Source organism: Lobosporangium transversale (genome assembly GCF_002105155.1).
Source record: "Lobosporangium transversale strain NRRL 3116 chromosome Unknown BCR41scaffold_5, whole genome shotgun sequence".
In the NCBI taxonomy this organism is placed as follows: Eukaryota; Fungi; Mortierellomycota; class Mortierellomycetes; order Mortierellales; family Mortierellaceae; genus Lobosporangium; species Lobosporangium transversale.
Genome location: NW_019028983.1, coordinates 420,642 through 436,822, shown reverse-complemented (window position 1 = coordinate 436,822; position 16,181 = coordinate 420,642). Strand labels below are relative to the sequence as shown.

Below are 16,181 nucleotides of genomic sequence, written 5' to 3'. Positions count from 1 at the left end.
TTTAAAACAACTGTACTCTAAACAAGTATATATAATGATATTCATGAACTCTGATATATACCGATGGAATGACTGATAATTATTTTATTCTTGGCAGCTGATGGGGAAGTTAATTATCGAGCAAGTTGCTCATAAACCATAAAATAATTGTTACCAAAGGAAGAAGGCCCAATTTTACAAATTACTTCTTCCGCTTCGTGATCGCAAGGGCCAGACCAAAGGCAAGCTACGGCGGCACACGTCAGGTCAGGGTTACTGAGTATGAGAGCCACGTCCCTTCTGTTTCTCATTACACTAAACCAACTTGCTAAAGTAGGCGGGCACACATTCACTTTTACAATACCTCGATTTATACTTTTGTTTACCAAATATTGAATGTCTGCTTCAACCACAAGGCCCAATTTTATCATCAAGCTTGTTTATAAACTTTACCTTGGGAAGCGAGGGGTTGAGCATGAGGGACAGTCCTCTGGTTTTGTAATAGCCGTAGCAACCGTGCACAATTGTATATTAAAAAGTAGGAGAAAGGTGAGGAAAAAGGGCGAAAGTGGAAAGGAACCTTGACTAATTTCTGTTGCTTGGGGGAAGGGCGGTGTTTAACATGGCACAGGTATAGTGTATGAGAGCACGCAAGCAGGTCATGATCAGTTCTGTACGATGCCACGAGCCAGGCAAAATGAGACAAAAAAAAAAACATTTTGTGCCATGGTTACTTCTCGCGCATCGATGGCGTAGTGATTTGATTTTGTTCATTTCATGTTTTTCTTTGATTCAATTTACGCGATAAATCTGTTATCGAACATCGAATATTGGCGCAGGCAAACTTATTGTATATAATGGTGCTTACAATAATATATGCAAAGGCACAAAGAACTCCTCTGGTTCTATGGTCTAATGTCAACATTTGGTGTCAACTAGAAACTTCACATCTCACAAGGAAAAGCGGCAAAATGACCTTTCTTCTTCTCCTTTATGTCCCATCTGAATAATTGGTACTTTTATTGATGTCTTGATCATTTGATGATAACGAGAGAGGTCCTTTTCGTATTCTTTGTTACGCCAGACCCGTGTAATATTAGCTCGTTGCCACCTACTATTACTTTTTTTACTGTAGTCTAAACACCGTGACATTTTCACTCCGTTTCTTGTATTCGATTCAGTTAATGATGTTGTTTTTACCTGCACCCTGCGAATGATTGATTGCGTTTACTCTTGTGTTCCTTTGAGAGCACTGCGCTAGTTCATCGCTGGCCAGGGTGTGTGCAGTCGTGATGGGAAAGAAAGTCAGCGCGAAACTTTACTAGGGTTTGGCCAGGTCCTCATTTTCTATCGTAGCATGCTATGATGAAATATGGGTCCTTGCAAAAAAAAAAAGTTGTGTCTTGACCTTGTTGAGCACAACTGAGTCTTCTTGTCATGTAGAACATTTCTCCCCGTCATTGCATGTCCCTAATAATTTTCGCAAAATGTGTATTAAAACTGAGCAAGCACACACGCGTCATCTTTTTTCTTTTCCTTTTTCCTTTCCGTGCTTTGTCCTCCTTCCTGGACACTTCACTGCTTTTTTCATTTCATTGATGCTTGGGCCTTAAGCTACTGCCCAGCTTCCCCCTCGCGGCTAGTGCTATCCATTAACTCCAAACAACGACCCCTAGAAAAACAGCTTTTAGGGCCATTACAGCTCATCTTTAGTCTAGTATGTGTGCTCAAATTCCATCTATTTTTCCTTGATGGAAATATATATTTTTACATGTACTTTTTAATTCATTTCCTGTGTTTGTATATTTTTGTTCTTGTGCCTGTGCTTGTGCCAGAGCCTTAGTTCCTGAATTAGTGATTCACAATAGCAAGGGGGACCATGCTCAGTTTATCAATTGAATGTATAAACTTACTTCTCCAGCCTCTCTTCTTTCTTTTCTCTTTTCTTTCTTTCTTTCTTTCTTTCTTTCTTTTTTTCTTTTTTTACTCCACTTCTAGCCATCTTGCTTCATTTCTTTATCTTTTTATTTCATTTAATTCTCCTATCCTCGTCTGATCTCATTTTGTATTTCATATTGCATTCATCATATCAATCCAGCATTTCTTGACACTTCAGTCCTTTTTACACTCTACACTTTGCCCTTTGTCCTTCACTAAGGACCCTTCTTCCTTCCCTCCTGCATCTATACCTTATTTCACTCCGATATCCTTTTTTTTCTTTTAATACGACACTATTAGCATCATTTAGCATCATTTAATACCATAATTTCCTCAATGGCGGTCTCTTCTCCACAACATCCTTCCATTCCGCCTCCGGCTCTACCGCCCAACGCACTACCACGATCCACAATCTCACTTAATTTTGCACAAGGAGGATCAACATGTTTACTGCGGCCGAATACTGTTGTTAGAGGCCAAGTTGAATTGAAGTTGATCAAACCATGCTATGCTTCTGGCATCCGAGTCAAACTCAAAGGTAAAATAACAATAAAGGACAGAGCCACTTTGTTGACATTCCACTACCTACAACTTTTGCATCTGCAAGTTCATGTGCATGGAATGCTTGTTCCATGGCGAGCATAATGCCGAGTTTTTTTTTTTTTTTTTTTTTTTTTTTTATACATATATATTAAAAAACGTCCTTTGTCCCTTTCTTGCCCGCTGCATGCGTGTGATCACTTTTTTCTCTTTTCGTTTGCTCTGGTGCTTCGTCTATTACAATTGCGGAGCCTCAAAGAATGCAGTTGGGATGAATATGCAGTTTGAAATGCTGGTCGATGCAAACAAACCGTTATTGAAGATTATTGAGATGACCCTCAATGTCGCACACGCGCCAATTCCACATTTCACAGAGATGTTATTGCAATAACTCTCTTTGTTTATTTTGTTGCTAATGTTGTTTGGGTCGATTTGGGAAGCTTTCAATATTTAAAACGTCCGTGGGTTCACAACACAAATTACCATTTGGATTCTTTCAAAATACATTGGGACCTCCAAATCCCATTAAAGTCATTCATTCTATCTAAATGTTGTACATTTATTTTATTTGTCAATCGCATGGCTTTGCATGTAAATTGTGGCGTCGCTCACTTTTACTTCACATGAAATGTGTAATCATCCCTCAAAAAATAATTACTTTTTATCAGACTTACAAATGTATATTAATATGTACAAATTTACTTTTTTTTTTTTTTTTTTTTTTTTTTTGGCCTTCAGCTGAGGAAAGTGCGATCGTGCTCGGTCAAGAATCGAATGGAGACACCGTCCGACAGAAATACCGACAGACTGTCATCACTCTTTTTGACACTGAAGTCATGGTCTCTGGCTCGGATAATAACGATAATGAGCTCGCCAATTGGACAGAGATTGCCCCGGGCACTCACACCTTCCCTTTTGCCCTCAAAGTCCCTAATGTCAATTTTCCTCCTTGTATTCCTGTAAGTGTCTCTCTCTCCCTCTCTCTCTTTTTTCTTTATTTTTTTTTTTTATTGCTTTGTTCATATTCCATAGAAGCAGAATATTTCTTAACGGATATTGATTCCTTGGATAACTCGCTCTCTAGGATCTCGAGGGATTTACTATTCGCTATATCTGGACTGCGCATGTGGATGGACCGTTTGAGCCGTCTCTGAGCTCCGAAGAAGTTCTCTGCCAATTCATTCCCAATGTCCTTGCCCCAAAACCAATGGAGTGGACATACCATGATATCGTCGGTGCTGCTATTTCCAAAAACAGTTCGCATCAGCTTCACAAGCAAGCCACTGGTATTGCACTCGACATCAGAATGCATCAACAGATCTATGTTCCAGGTTAGGGAGGGTTTTTCTATTGTCGTGAACAATGATATGCAATCGCATGTAGTTTTGCGCCATGTTGCTATAGAGCAATTAGACTTATATCGTATAATGTTACTCTTCGCTTGTCTTTACATTCCAAAGGCGACCCATTGTCAATGGCCACAACAGTAATCAATAATAGTCAAAACAAAGTTGTGGGAATTGATGTTGTTTTACGCCGTACAGTCAAGGGCACATTCACCACTACCTATGCTAATCTTAGCAATCAGGTCCAGGTCGATATCATGACTAATTCGGTCGAGTGCAAGGTTCGACCAGGTGAGACAGGTCAAGTCGATATCTTGACCACAATTCCACCTTCAAGTGTGACCCATTCCATTCCGACTTTTGAATCCAATTTCCTCAAGGTCTTTTATGAATTGGTATGTATCGTTCGTGTCAAGCGATCCGTCTTTGCTGGTGGAGACACAAGCTACCAATGTACGATCCCTATTCCTATTGCGACCCATAACATTGATAACCCCATGATCAATGGCCGCACACCTCGATGGACAAAGAGCAGAATGCAACCATACTTCTTTGAGCCGTCATGGTCAGACCCTGTAGGTGATCTGCCAGCTTTCTTGGCGAACGAAGTTAGTCTTCCAGGGACGACTACCCCCCTAACAACTGGGGGAACTTCTCCTACAGGCACAGGGCGTAATGAATCGCCTACATCTACTCCTTCGCCTGCTTCTGCTTCTGCAGTCTCACAAGCAGGTTCACCAGGAACAAGCTCAAGCGCAATGCAAGAGTTCTTAAATGGTGGGTCCGCAGAGCTGTATCGTGAGAGAACTTTAAAGAAGAGTCTGACAAGAAGCAAGAGTTTGAAAGACATCCAATCCTCACGGTTGAATGGGTCATCCTGGAGAGCTGAACGTGACCAGTTATTGAATCAAAGAAATGAGATCGTAGCATCTCTTTCAAATAATAAATCGATCACGGACCTATCACAAGGACAAGGTAGCTCTAACAGCAACAATAAACGATCACCACCACTTGGCCCCAGAAGTCGCCCATCCAACGAGGATAGGACTGGAAGCTTGACATCGGTTGATAGCAATGGAAATGTAGGATATACTCCACCACCCCCATCCTCCAACTCTTCCTCCCGACCGCCAAAGAGCTCAAACCGGGACATGACGCTAGAACAGCAGGCAGAGATTGCAAAGAAAGCTAGCCGTCGCATTCTTCCCAATCAAGGCTCATACACCAACGAGGGTATCTTGCCGCCAGAGCTCGCCAACACAGAAGGCTTGAGCAATAGTAACAGCAATAATAGCAATAATAGCAGTGCAAACACAGCCAACAATGACGGCAACAACAATGCAGCATATCCTATGCCTACACCTGGCAGCCAAGCCTCTGGTAGAGTCGTTCCTCGCAGGAACGCATCGCTGTCACAAAGGACTCATCAGAGCAACAACAACTATATACCTGACCAAGAAAGCCTGGAAGCAATGCCTCGAGGAGGCCATAACGCTGTTGCTCAATACGAAGCCAATAACGGCAGCAATATGAGCCGAGGACGGTCGTATAATGGCGGTTCTGATCAGGGACATTATCGAAATGGCCAGGAGCAGCAGCAGAATGGACATTCTTCTGCGGGACATGAAAGGATTCCATATCAACACTCGCTGCCAGCTCATCAACAACCACCTGGTGTCCTTCCACCTGGTGTCCTTCCTCCTTCGCATCCTACATCGCCCTCCATCTCACCCTCTGGATCGAGCTCGCAGCTTGAACGAAGCCCAAGTCGCAAGGATGGACTGACAATCAATGGCGCTCTTTCCAGCCCTACCTTTGCAGCAGTTAGTGAATATGCATCTATCAGTAAGACCATCAATACTGCTGCCACTAAAGATGAAGATGGGCCAAGTGGGAGTAATACTAGCAGTACGAGCGGAGCGGGCCTCCCGGCTCTTACGAAGGTTATTCAACCGTGGGAAAGGGTAGAGCGGATCCATCATCAGGATTGGTTTAGACCTGGACCACATCAGACAGGCGCGCTTCAGACATTTGAGGTGTCAGGGATTTCGCCCTCACAGCAACAAGCTATCCCGGTTCTCAAGAAAGGCTTGCAGCGGCCCATAGATGTTGTTCAGGCCCTCAATGTGGACGAGCACTTGTAGGAGATTGCTCTTTTTATCGCTTTTTTAATGACTTACGCATATTATTTAATTTTTTCGTTTTACCGTTTTGCATAGCACCATTCAAATTAATGAACCTTCCCTAATGAAAACATAATGATTATTATTACTATTAAAGCTTTATTTTTTCTGTGTTTAATTATGTGAATTTTCGGTGTCAGATATTGTTGGTAGGTCCTGATCAGTCCATTTCTGTTCCATCTGTTGCATTTCTTGATCATAGACTATTTTAAAAGGAAAAAAAAAAAAAGTTAATTGAGAAGTAAACCTACTTAGTCTGTGGTTGGTTGTCTTCATGCGATCTTTTGTACCTTGTTCGCTTTCTTCTGCGGATGCTGGTTGCTCATTTAAGGGGACCATGATATCTGATAATTCATGAACATGAAGTTAGAAGCATAGGCTACTAGTATTTTTTATTTTTTCTGTATGATTAGAGGGCATTTCATTTTTTTTTTTTTTTTTTTTTTTTTTCTTTTTTACCGTCATCGGGCAAATCTTCCATTTCCCATTCGGTCTCATTATTAATGAGATCCTTGTCACGCCAATGTACATGGCAAACTTGGCTGTCACTCATGGTTGTCAAAAAGAGATTTGTGTGTCGCGCAGCAAAAATTAGTTGACTGTCAAAAGAGCAGAAAGAGCAGAAAGAGCAGACAACGCTTCCTGATTTTGATCTGAAATATTTAAACATTCTAAAGGGGTCTGACCACCGAGATCACGAGCCTGTAGCATTTCCGCTAGTCGTTCGGGTCCAAACTGGTCTTTCACCTTGATCTTGAGCCACCGCGCCATGTCCATGTCCCTGTTGACAGTCGCAACGGCTTCATGGTTGCCTTTATTGCTACTACTGTTGATTCGGTTCTTGGCAGCTATTGCCAATATGTGAAACACATTTTCTTGGTTTGTGTTGACGGCTTCTACAGACGCTCCATAAGAGACCAAAAGCCGAGCAATATCCAAGTGGCTCTGCTGGATCGCGCGCATCAACGGTGTGGTGCCAAGCTCTGGTGTCTTGATATCATAATCCGCACCTGCATTCAAGAGAAGTGAGCAGATCTCCTTGTTTCCCGCACGGCTAGCATAATGCTGATAGATATGAATAGACCGGTTTTTCTTGGTAAAGTGAGTAGGAATGTATTTTGACGCGTAAAATAATAGCGAATATCAGCTGTAGCCATTGTGCATAGCATTATCACTATTTACCAAGGCTGTATACCCCGCAGGATCTAAGGCATTAGCAGGCGAAATTCCTCCTCTTATCGTCTTGGAAAGGATGGTTTGAACTCGAGCGGCATTATTGTTGAGGCAAGCTGCATGGATCGATCGACTGAAATCCATCTCATCCAAACTCTCTGCAGTAGCGCTAATTCCATGATTACAGACATGACCTGGTTGATTATGGTCATGGCATTCCTTTGTTGAGAACATTTTTAGTTTTAATGCAAAAAAATAAAAAAATAAAATAAGGAGAAATGTTTATTTTATTATATTGAATTCAAGATTTTATAAAACTCCTGATGAATAGCCTTTAGCAAACACTTCAACGTTATTATCCAAGATCTTGTAGTGCAACGTTAGTGCAGGCCAGTCATTTTCTTTGACATGGCCTGCACGTTGTCGAAGTAGATAGCGTGGACCATGTAGCATTGAAAGCTAGTTTTTGATTTTAGAGGTTATAGAGCAACACATGTCAGCTTTGTCAGATTTGTCAGATTTGTCAGTTTTTTTTTTTTTTTTTTTTTTTTTTTTTTTTTTCATTTTCTTCACTTTTTTGAGTACCTGGCCATGAACATCTCTTGAGCCACCACTGTCAAGATCGCGTACATCGATGATATAGTCAGCCTCATAAAACACTCCTTTTACAAGACCATCTTGTGGAACTTCCTCTGCCAGTACTGCATCTGCGTGTACGAGGGTGATCAAGCTTCCGTTAAACTGAAAATAACAAAATAATATCATGAGTATATTGAGTAACTCAACTTTATTTACTATACGGATAAGAGAAACAATGTTGTCTTTACCTTAGCGACAAGCAACTTGAGATAGCGTACGAGTCCCATGACATCTCGACAAGGCCATCCACAGTTTAACAACACTGAAAGATCGTCCAGAATCAAGCATAACTGTTTCTCCTTGACATTGTTTTTTGAAACCGTATTCTTGATGAGATCCTCAAGCACTTTATAGAAATCTAAGAGCTTTGGGCTATAGCTCAAGACCACCGGAAGTGCTGTAGGTGCTGTAGCTACTGGAGTTGCTGTTCTCTGTGTTGGTCTTGAAGTACTTGAAGATGGTGTTGTTGCTGACTGAGATGGTGATGTCGTTGGTCGTTGCTCTCCAGATTGTTTGGCCTCCGTGGGCTTGATCAGAAAATCCTTGTTTGGTGCGGCGTAGTCCGTGAGTTGTGTCAGTCCATCCACAAAATAAAAGGTGCCTTTTGTCTTTGCTGTTGTCAGATTCACACCCTAAGAAAACAACAATCAAACGTGTTCTTTAGTAAATAATTGCATTATTGTCAATCAACCAGCCCTGACCAATCTTGTTTTGAGTTGAAGCTCGATTTTCCTTTTTTTACCAGTTTACGTCCGACCATCGTATAATGAACTAGAATCCCAGCCAATCCCACGAGGACAACATTGTGATCAGCCTTAATGTAGTTGGAAATGAAATGGTGTAACAAGAAATTTCCATCTGATGCCTGTGTATCTGAAATGGAGAGATAAGTTCCTGGTGGTAGCAGCGCATGCGATGAAGGGAGGTGAGGCTCAAGTGATGCGTATCCCATTGCTTTTTTTCTTTTTTTCCTTTTTTTATTTGTTAGTAATTGACACTGCCTCTTGGCTGAAACTCGTTGTTAAAGAAAAAAAAAAGGCTGTCACGGAAGGCTGAGCCATCGCAACGGTCGACTCCAATTTTTGGAATGCTCTGTGATGTCATGCGGCCAGATATTTTTGCGAGTATAAAATTCTCTTTCTGCCATTTGTTGTCTCAGCACTTCTTTTTTCTCTCCTTCACACATTCATATAAAAAAAACTTACAAAAATAAAAATATTCATTAATCATGGGTTGTACAAGTTCGAAAAGAATCAGTAATCCGCCCAAAATCAATAGACCTCCCCAAGAACCATATACCTTACCTCAACAAGCGCTGCCACCTTCAACACTTCCTTCAGGATGGTAATGATACATACTTTTATTTTTATTTTCTCTACTTATTAATCAGGATCACCTTATGTTGACAATAACATTTTATTCACTCTCTCTTTCACCCTACTCCTGCTTTCCCCTCTTTTTTTCTCACCCTTCCGTCATTTTATGTACATTTCTATCTCAACATTTTTTGATTGATGATGCTTATGACAATCAGGATCTCACAATTTGACCCCAATAAGCAGCGGTTATACTATGTTTACCCACAAACAGGACATGTAACCTGGGCGCACCCAAATGGGCCAGCTGCCGACGCTCAGGAGACGGCTCGTTTCCATCAGATTCAAGAGATGCAGCGTCAACGTTATGGCCAACAGTCTAACAGTCAGTCCAATGGATACAATAGACCCTATGTTGACTCATACAACCGAATGGGTGGTATGGGTCCAGGCGCTGGTCTTGCTATGGGCGCACTTGCAGGCAAGTAGCAGTAAAAGGGAAATTGAAAACCGAAGTTTGTACTTTAGGCGAATAAACGCCTTGTTCATGTATTTGCATCTGACTTCTCTTTCCTGTCGCTTACCCATACGTTGTCACAAATAGGTGGAGCCACAGGATTATTGTTAGGAAATATGATGGCCGGTGGAATGCATGGTGGTTATGGAGGAGATTACTATGGAGGAGATGTCATCCCAGCCATGGGCGATGGAGGCTATGGTGGTGGTGGGGACTTTTTCGGCAGTGGTGGTGGCGATTTTGGTGGTGGAGATTTCGGTGGTGGTGGAGATTTTGGAGGTGGAGATTTTGGTGGCGGTTTTTAATATGAGGCATTCATCAAGATTCTTACCCAAGCATGCAAAAAAAAAAAAAAAAAAAAAAAAAAAAATAGAATACGTTGACATTGTGTAATAATATTTCCGACTAATAATAATAATGACAAGAATTGTTTTCCAATAAAGAAAGAAACAAAAAACAACATGACATATGGACATTACATGACATTTAAAAATAAAATAGTCTATTTGCAAGATTGGCCTGTGCTCTCTTCACTATTCATTGCAAGGACCATTCTTTATCAAGCAAAAATTCCAGGACTATTCTTTATCAGGAGCTACTTAAAATCAGTAGTGACGATGGAAAAATAGTTCAGAATTTTAAAAATTAGATTACGTGTTGCTGCGCATACTTTTTTATTCGTTGCATTTCATGATGTTGTTACAGGGTATATAATCTTTGTTTTGCCATTATCTCATGTCTGTAATATACAAAATTTGAATGTCGATGATGTAGTTGGTCACTTGATCCGCACATATCATGGACTCGTAATTTTTCCTCTCTAGCTAAACCCTCTTTAGGCCATACTGACGGACCAGCGATCGCCATGTTCGGGACGAGTAAAGACAACTGTGGCTCTGGAATTGTAAGTAATGCCATCATGGTTGCGCACAAAAAGCAAAGGCAGTGAAAGTGACTTCTCCTCAGGTGTGGCCCCGATATTGCCCTGTGGCAACTCGACCAAGAGCGTTGTACGGTCCACATTGTTGCCTTCCATTCCCGAAACACTTCGCCGGATGATGCGTGTTGTAAGGGGACCTCGTGATCCAAGCCAGACGTTCATAGGCATTTCGCTTCTCTGGTCGCCAATCTGTGAGTAAAAATTGGATACAACCAACTCAAGCGTGTGAGACGCAGCATTGTAGACAGGATTCTTCATCAGCGTTGGAAAAGGAGTAATGGGATGATGACTTTCGCTGTCTGCAGGGAGAGACTCGAAGTATGTATACTCAAATTTAGCTATGTGGCATAACAGTAAGACAACAAACTTATCTTAGTATGCAGAAACAGACAGGCATGATTATGACATTGGCTTGTGAACAGTGATTGCCATAGGCATATAGTAAACTTACAGATCCCGACAATAGTCCAGCACAAAAAGTCGTCGCTTCCAGGTTTCATAATGTCAATATTTCCGCCGGTTATAGTCGAAGGCTGGTACTTCAATACAGTCTTGGTGCTTGATGAGTGATCCATGTAACGTCCAACCTGATGATCGTTGCCAACCGCGCTGAGATACAATGGTTCACCATCCTTACTACGCTCCATTGACATAAGCGCCACCTTTTGCATTTGGCAGATAGGACCACTCGCATTCTCTTGAATGCGTCCGTTTTCGACCTTGCAGACAATCAAACGATCAGATTTCAGTCCTGTCGCGGTCTCGGTCAAGATGATCTCGGAACCATACGTGATAGGGACAGAGGATTGGGCCGCAGACTGGCGATGGTGAGATTTTGTAGTTGAAGGAGTATTAGGATTACCAGCGCTGTTGGAGACGATCGTAATCGAGAACGAAGACCAAGTCGAATTCTTTGCACAGAACTCTCCATCTTGAACAGACATGTACTTTGTGCGAACTGTCTGTGAGTTAATGCGATTGAAAAGAGAGACCAAAGAGCCTGCGAGGATGCATGAAGAGACATTGCGCGCCTTGGCGGTTTTCTTCGATGGCTTGGAAATGATGGCAATGGGTGCACTGTCAAAGACAGCGTAAGGCTCAGGTAGGTCTGCAGTGTTGATAACACCTTCCTCTGCCTCAGAGGAGCCGTTAGAAATGAATCCGTTGGGCAAACATGCACGACCGTAGACTTGCAGCTTGAGCTGGAAGGACTTTGCCTTTGCAGAGCCAGTAACATACAAGTAACGGAATGTCCCCGTGTGATCATCCTCTAAAGTCGAGCGTTGGCCAAGTTGGTTGTTGTTATCGCCAGACTCACAGACAACAGACATGGTTACTTGAGGTTTGCTGCTGAGAGCTGACTTGGAGTCGCCTTGAGGTGCTTGAATGTTGACAATAGGTGGGGGACACAAGAAGCGCTTCTCTGATCCATATGACTTTTGTGCTACTGAAGCATGTAAACAGCAGATTGTTGTCATTTGATAGCGTGCTGATGGATCTTTGCTGTCAAAGACTTGACGAGGGAAGAAGTTGGTTGCGGGCTCGCTCTCAGATCCCACCAAAGACTGATTGGCATGAGCAGAGACATGGTCCTGAATAGACCTGCGAATCTTTGCATTGCGCTCCTCTTCAAAGTTTGCACTGCTCAAATTCGACCATTTACGCTTGTTGATGTCGATGGTGCTGAAAGTAGGAGAAGATGCTTTCATTGCAGGCTTCACCTTGATGGAGCGTTGTTGCTGTTGCTGTTGCTGTTGCTGTTGCTGCTTCTGCTTTAGTAGCCTCTCCTCAGGAGAGTCATCGAGCAGATTGCTGATAGACATGCGTGCCTTATTGGTGGCGGTGTTTGACACGTGCGAAGAATGACTTTCATTTGCTTTTACATGCTCAGCACCAAATTCTGAGCAAGGAGGCGAAGATAATGGAGAGGCCGGTGAAGATGATGAACTGTGGGGATACCCACCCGAGGAGGAGGGTGAAGGAGAACGTGAAGGGGAAGAAGCGGAGAGAGCAGGATGAACTTCAATCGCATTCAGAAGTGACTCCATGCCCGTGCCAATATATTCTGGACATCCTGGCTTAGAGACCTTCTCTTCAACCTTTCCATCATCATTCATCGGAGGAGCCAGTTGCGAGGCTTTACCAGCCGAGGAAAAGGGTTGAGTAGAAGTAGGATACTTCTGAAAGCGTGCGTCAAAAGATTGATAAGGAGGCTGTGAATGATATGAACGATGAGTGTTATTCTGTTGCGGGTTCCTGTGGAGCAGGCGCACTTGAAGGTTCCGATGCGAAGAATCAGCAATAACGTCGTTCCGATGTGATGAAGAGGAATCGTTGTGCGAAAGAGATGAAGATGGAAGATGGTTATCATCAAGTGGATAGAGTGCAGCGAGAGAAGGAAGAGGAAGAATAGTGAGGCGAGCATCTGGATGGTGTCGACTTGCTGTCTCCGAGTCAATGGATTCGGCATACGCCTGTGCTGAGGAAGGGAAAGGTGGTCTCATTGTTTATAACTATGGAACGTAAAGCAGATATTAAGATGAGCTGTGGGTTAGCTCAACAATTGAGGAAGACTTGGTGATGTGGAACTGCTTCTTTATATGGATAAAGAAGTTATTGTGATGATATCCAAGAATGAAAGAGAGCTGAAGTTGATTGACGTTGATATTGATGTCGATAATAACGGGTGACAGATTATATCCACAACTACCACAGAAAAAGGGAGTTCGACAAATAAGGCGATTAAACAATGAAAGTGTGGATGAGGGAAATCCGGTTATATTAGATGTAAATGAAAAGGATTATTACCAGATAGGTGTGAATATAGTGACAGCGAGTGAAAGTGAAGGTGGGGAAGTAACAGAAAGGAGCGTGAGAGAAAGAACAGTGCAATGGCGAAGCGACAAGTGGAGGAAAAGAAGGAAAGAAAGAAAAAAGCGACGCTTTATCGGTCCTTGACAATAGGTGACCGCCATGTTGTAGAGGAGAAAGAGGCTCCTCTCCATCTTGCCCTGTAGGTTAATTCAATGGTTCATTCAATAAACTATTGCGAGATAAGGACCCACCCCTTATACACTAAAGAAAATAAAAATTGTCAGCATTGGGCAACGACAATTTATTACATCCATCCAATCTTAGTCCTATCCGATCACGCTGTCCCTCCAGCTCCCCCTCTTCCACCCATCTAAATTTTGGCCGCTCGTTCTCGTTCACCAAACATTGTCAAGCTTGCCTTTCTCATGCTGATAAGCATCAATGGCACAAGGTTACTGCTCTTGATGGGGAAATGACCGGATTTGTAACCGTGAGAAAGCGGTATAGATTTTGTATGATGAAGGATATCACGATTTTTTTTTTATATCTCAACCACTCCTACAGGTACATGTACTAAAACAGCGATGGCGAATTTGGGAAACCCCGACGTGTCAGGCGAACGATAGAGAGTCACTGACGAGCCAAACGAGCAGACCGAACTACCCCTGTGCAACATGCACTTGTCAAATTCAGGAAAGATCCCCACGCTTCGGTTTTTGACTTTTTCATCATAATAGATCTTCGGAATCTCCAACAGTAGGGTGAACTGAATATCCTTCGTCACATCCTGCCCGAATCTCTCCTTCGCCTCCGGTAATTTTTTTTTTTATGGATGCTTATGCAGATGATGCTCAATTGTGTGTGTGAGAATCGAGGAGGTTTTGCCAAGATGTGATAAAAAAATAACCATAAACAATTTAAAATCTCATGTGAAATAGAAAAAGCCCGCTCCACCCTTTTTTCCCAAGACAAAGTCAAACCTCTCTTTTTTTTCCTTTCTTTTCTGTCTTTCTACTTCCCTATATCTTTTGCTGTAATATTTCTATTATACACCTTTCTCTCTCAATGATGTTGTAGTCGCAAGAAGTCTACATCCTCTTCTCTTCTACTTCATACAACAAGACTACCGGAGTTTGAACTACAAATAAAATAATAAAGAGATCTACGCACAGATCGGATAACAGATAATCTTAACAGTCACTCAAACTCGCGCGGCTCGATCAGTGCGCGGCTTGATTTTCCCACGAACCCAAATTTAGAATACACTAAACTCTCATTAAATGAAAACTTTTTTATTGTATCAAATACATGTAAAGAATATATACTTCTATACCAGTCTATTGTCGCTTGGAAATGTTTAGAATATTGAACCAGATATAACTCCCCTCTCTCCTTTTCGCCTGCCTCCCTGTTGTAAGTGCTCCTTCTATTCAGGAGTAGAATGGCCTCTAATACAGGCAAAAGCGGTTTTGCCAATAGGTGAAACTTTGTTAAGCGTAGACACTCTCAAAGTAATGGCGCCTGTAGGTCTGGCACGAGGAGATGGTTTGCCCTACCACCTTGAGTACAGTGGGCTATGGTATTGCTGTAAGGCCTTCAAATGTAGTCCTTGAGGCTATCATAGAGTCATAAACTAGCCCTCCCAGTGAACTAAGTATTGATTGTGATTAAAAGAAAAGCCATACAGTCTATTCCGTACTGTCTTTTGTGTAACAGTATTGTGGAAGACAAATAGATAATACAGGACAACGGCAAGCGAGGAATTGCACTTTCCTTTGCCAATGGTTAATGGTTACCGAAAGAACCACAATACATAAAGGCCCCAGAAGCTATTCGATTCTGTATCTTTTTTATATGGCTTGATAAGGAACGGCTTTGTGCTGGTGGAATGACTTTGCATTGGTACAATGCTCTGGTTTAATTAAAATGTATTATTGAACTCGAACGAATGCATGCAGTGATATATCTCAAGATGATTGAGGTTGGCTTTCAGATCCAGTATATCGCAGGGGGGGGGGGGTTTCTTCACTAAGCAATCTATGGGGTGGCTCTGTAGTCCTTTGTCCATCTAGGCTTTGGTATCTCTTTGAGTCCAAGTGGGTATCAAAAACCTTAAGACAACGTAATTGGTGATAAAACATAGCGCTTGGTAAAGAAAAAAATCACTCTGGTTTATATAGTGCCATTCTTCCTTGAATAACTACTTAAAGCTTATTCCGAGAAGAGCTGTGGTAGTTCCAGCATCAAATGGTTTAATTCTTCCGCTCAATCGCTAGGCAAGGAAGTTGAGAGATGTAGAGCTTCTTGCATCCTTGCTTAATGCACTTCAGCTATAGTTTTTTTTTTTTTTTTTTTTTTTTTTTTATAAAAGGGTAATGAGAGGAAAGAGCGGGCAATCAGTGACTATGTAAGACGAAATTATTGACTCGAAAGAATACTACAAGCAATAGCAATGGTGAAGAAATGCGCAATTTTGTCCGATTGCCCTGCAGACAGCTAAAGCAAGCGAACAAAGACGCAAACAAGAACCTGGGTATGGCGGAAAAGATTAGGGCCCTTAACAGACCGCGTAGCGGGGAGAAGCGTACCTATTATGGGCAGCTCGGTGAATTTCCCAGCACTGCGTCGGAAACAGAAGAAGGTATAGAGCAGCTCACCTAAGATGCAGTTGCGCAATTACAGAAGATCCTTTTCCAAGGCAATAGTCATCTGATTGATATATCTCATCATGGAAACTTGTTACTACTGCTGCTACTAACACTACTGCCGTAGTTGCTGTGACCAAATTGGCCATGC

The 16,181-nt window shown here is 42.2% G+C and overlaps 7 protein-coding genes across 7 annotated transcripts; 2 read left to right on the top strand and 5 right to left on the bottom strand.

The window, feature by feature from the left end:
* Positions 1-1,965: 1,965 nt before the first annotated feature.
* On the top strand, positions 1,966-6,083 carry BCR41DRAFT_419402 (hypothetical protein). The gene is made up of 4 exons (XM_022029756.1): positions 1,966-2,455; positions 3,196-3,416; positions 3,542-3,788; positions 3,918-6,083. The coding sequence occupies exons 1-4, from the start codon at positions 2,254-2,256 to the stop codon at positions 5,945-5,947; spliced, it is 2,700 nt and encodes an 899-aa protein (XP_021884724.1). The 5' UTR covers positions 1,966-2,253; the 3' UTR covers positions 5,948-6,083.
* Positions 6,084-6,094: 11 nt separating this feature from the next.
* Positions 6,095-7,419, bottom strand: BCR41DRAFT_419401 (ankyrin repeat-containing domain protein). Its single transcript, XM_022029755.1, has 4 exons — positions 7,169-7,419; positions 6,446-7,051; positions 6,277-6,330; positions 6,095-6,189 (listed from the first exon to the last, which is right to left on the bottom strand). Exons 1-2 carry the CDS (start codon positions 7,391-7,393, stop codon positions 6,578-6,580), a joined length of 699 nt encoding a protein of 232 aa, XP_021884722.1. The 5' UTR covers positions 7,394-7,419; the 3' UTR covers positions 6,095-6,189; positions 6,277-6,330; positions 6,446-6,577.
* BCR41DRAFT_393003 (hypothetical protein) lies at positions 6,101-6,539 on the bottom strand (the record flags this gene model as incomplete). Its single annotated transcript, XM_022028522.1, has 3 exons — positions 6,101-6,189; positions 6,277-6,330; positions 6,446-6,539. The coding sequence occupies 3 exons, from the start codon at positions 6,537-6,539 to the stop codon at positions 6,101-6,103; spliced, it is 237 nt and encodes a 78-aa protein (XP_021884723.1).
* Positions 7,420-7,454: 35 nt separating the features above from the next.
* BCR41DRAFT_347164 (hypothetical protein) lies at positions 7,455-8,803 on the bottom strand. Its single transcript, XM_022023045.1, has 4 exons — positions 8,541-8,803; positions 7,987-8,430; positions 7,745-7,900; positions 7,455-7,618 (listed from the first exon to the last, which is right to left on the bottom strand). Exons 1-4 carry the CDS (start codon positions 8,748-8,750, stop codon positions 7,469-7,471), a joined length of 960 nt encoding a protein of 319 aa, XP_021884721.1. The 5' UTR covers positions 8,751-8,803; the 3' UTR covers positions 7,455-7,468.
* Positions 8,804-8,956: 153 nt separating this feature from the next.
* On the top strand, positions 8,957-9,972 carry BCR41DRAFT_347162 (hypothetical protein). Its single transcript, XM_022023044.1, has 3 exons — positions 8,957-9,142; positions 9,333-9,595; positions 9,719-9,972. The coding sequence occupies exons 1-3, from the start codon at positions 9,027-9,029 to the stop codon at positions 9,934-9,936; spliced, it is 597 nt and encodes a 198-aa protein (XP_021884720.1). The 5' UTR covers positions 8,957-9,026; the 3' UTR covers positions 9,937-9,972.
* Positions 9,973-10,466: 494 nt separating this feature from the next.
* BCR41DRAFT_300781 (beta-trefoil DNA-binding domain-containing protein) lies at positions 10,467-12,280 on the bottom strand (the record flags this gene model as incomplete). The annotated part of the gene is made up of 2 exons (XM_022020592.1): positions 10,467-10,909; positions 11,023-12,280. The coding sequence occupies 2 exons, from the start codon at positions 12,278-12,280 to the stop codon at positions 10,467-10,469; spliced, it is 1,701 nt and encodes a 566-aa protein (XP_021884719.1).
* Positions 12,281-12,670: 390 nt separating this feature from the next.
* BCR41DRAFT_347159 (hypothetical protein) lies at positions 12,671-13,483 on the bottom strand. The gene is made up of 2 exons (XM_022023043.1): positions 13,380-13,483; positions 12,671-13,084 (listed from the first exon to the last, which is right to left on the bottom strand). The coding sequence occupies exon 2, from the start codon at positions 13,039-13,041 to the stop codon at positions 12,685-12,687; it is 357 nt and encodes a 118-aa protein (XP_021884718.1). The 5' UTR covers positions 13,042-13,084; positions 13,380-13,483; the 3' UTR covers positions 12,671-12,684.
* Positions 13,484-16,181: the final 2,698 nt, after the last annotated feature.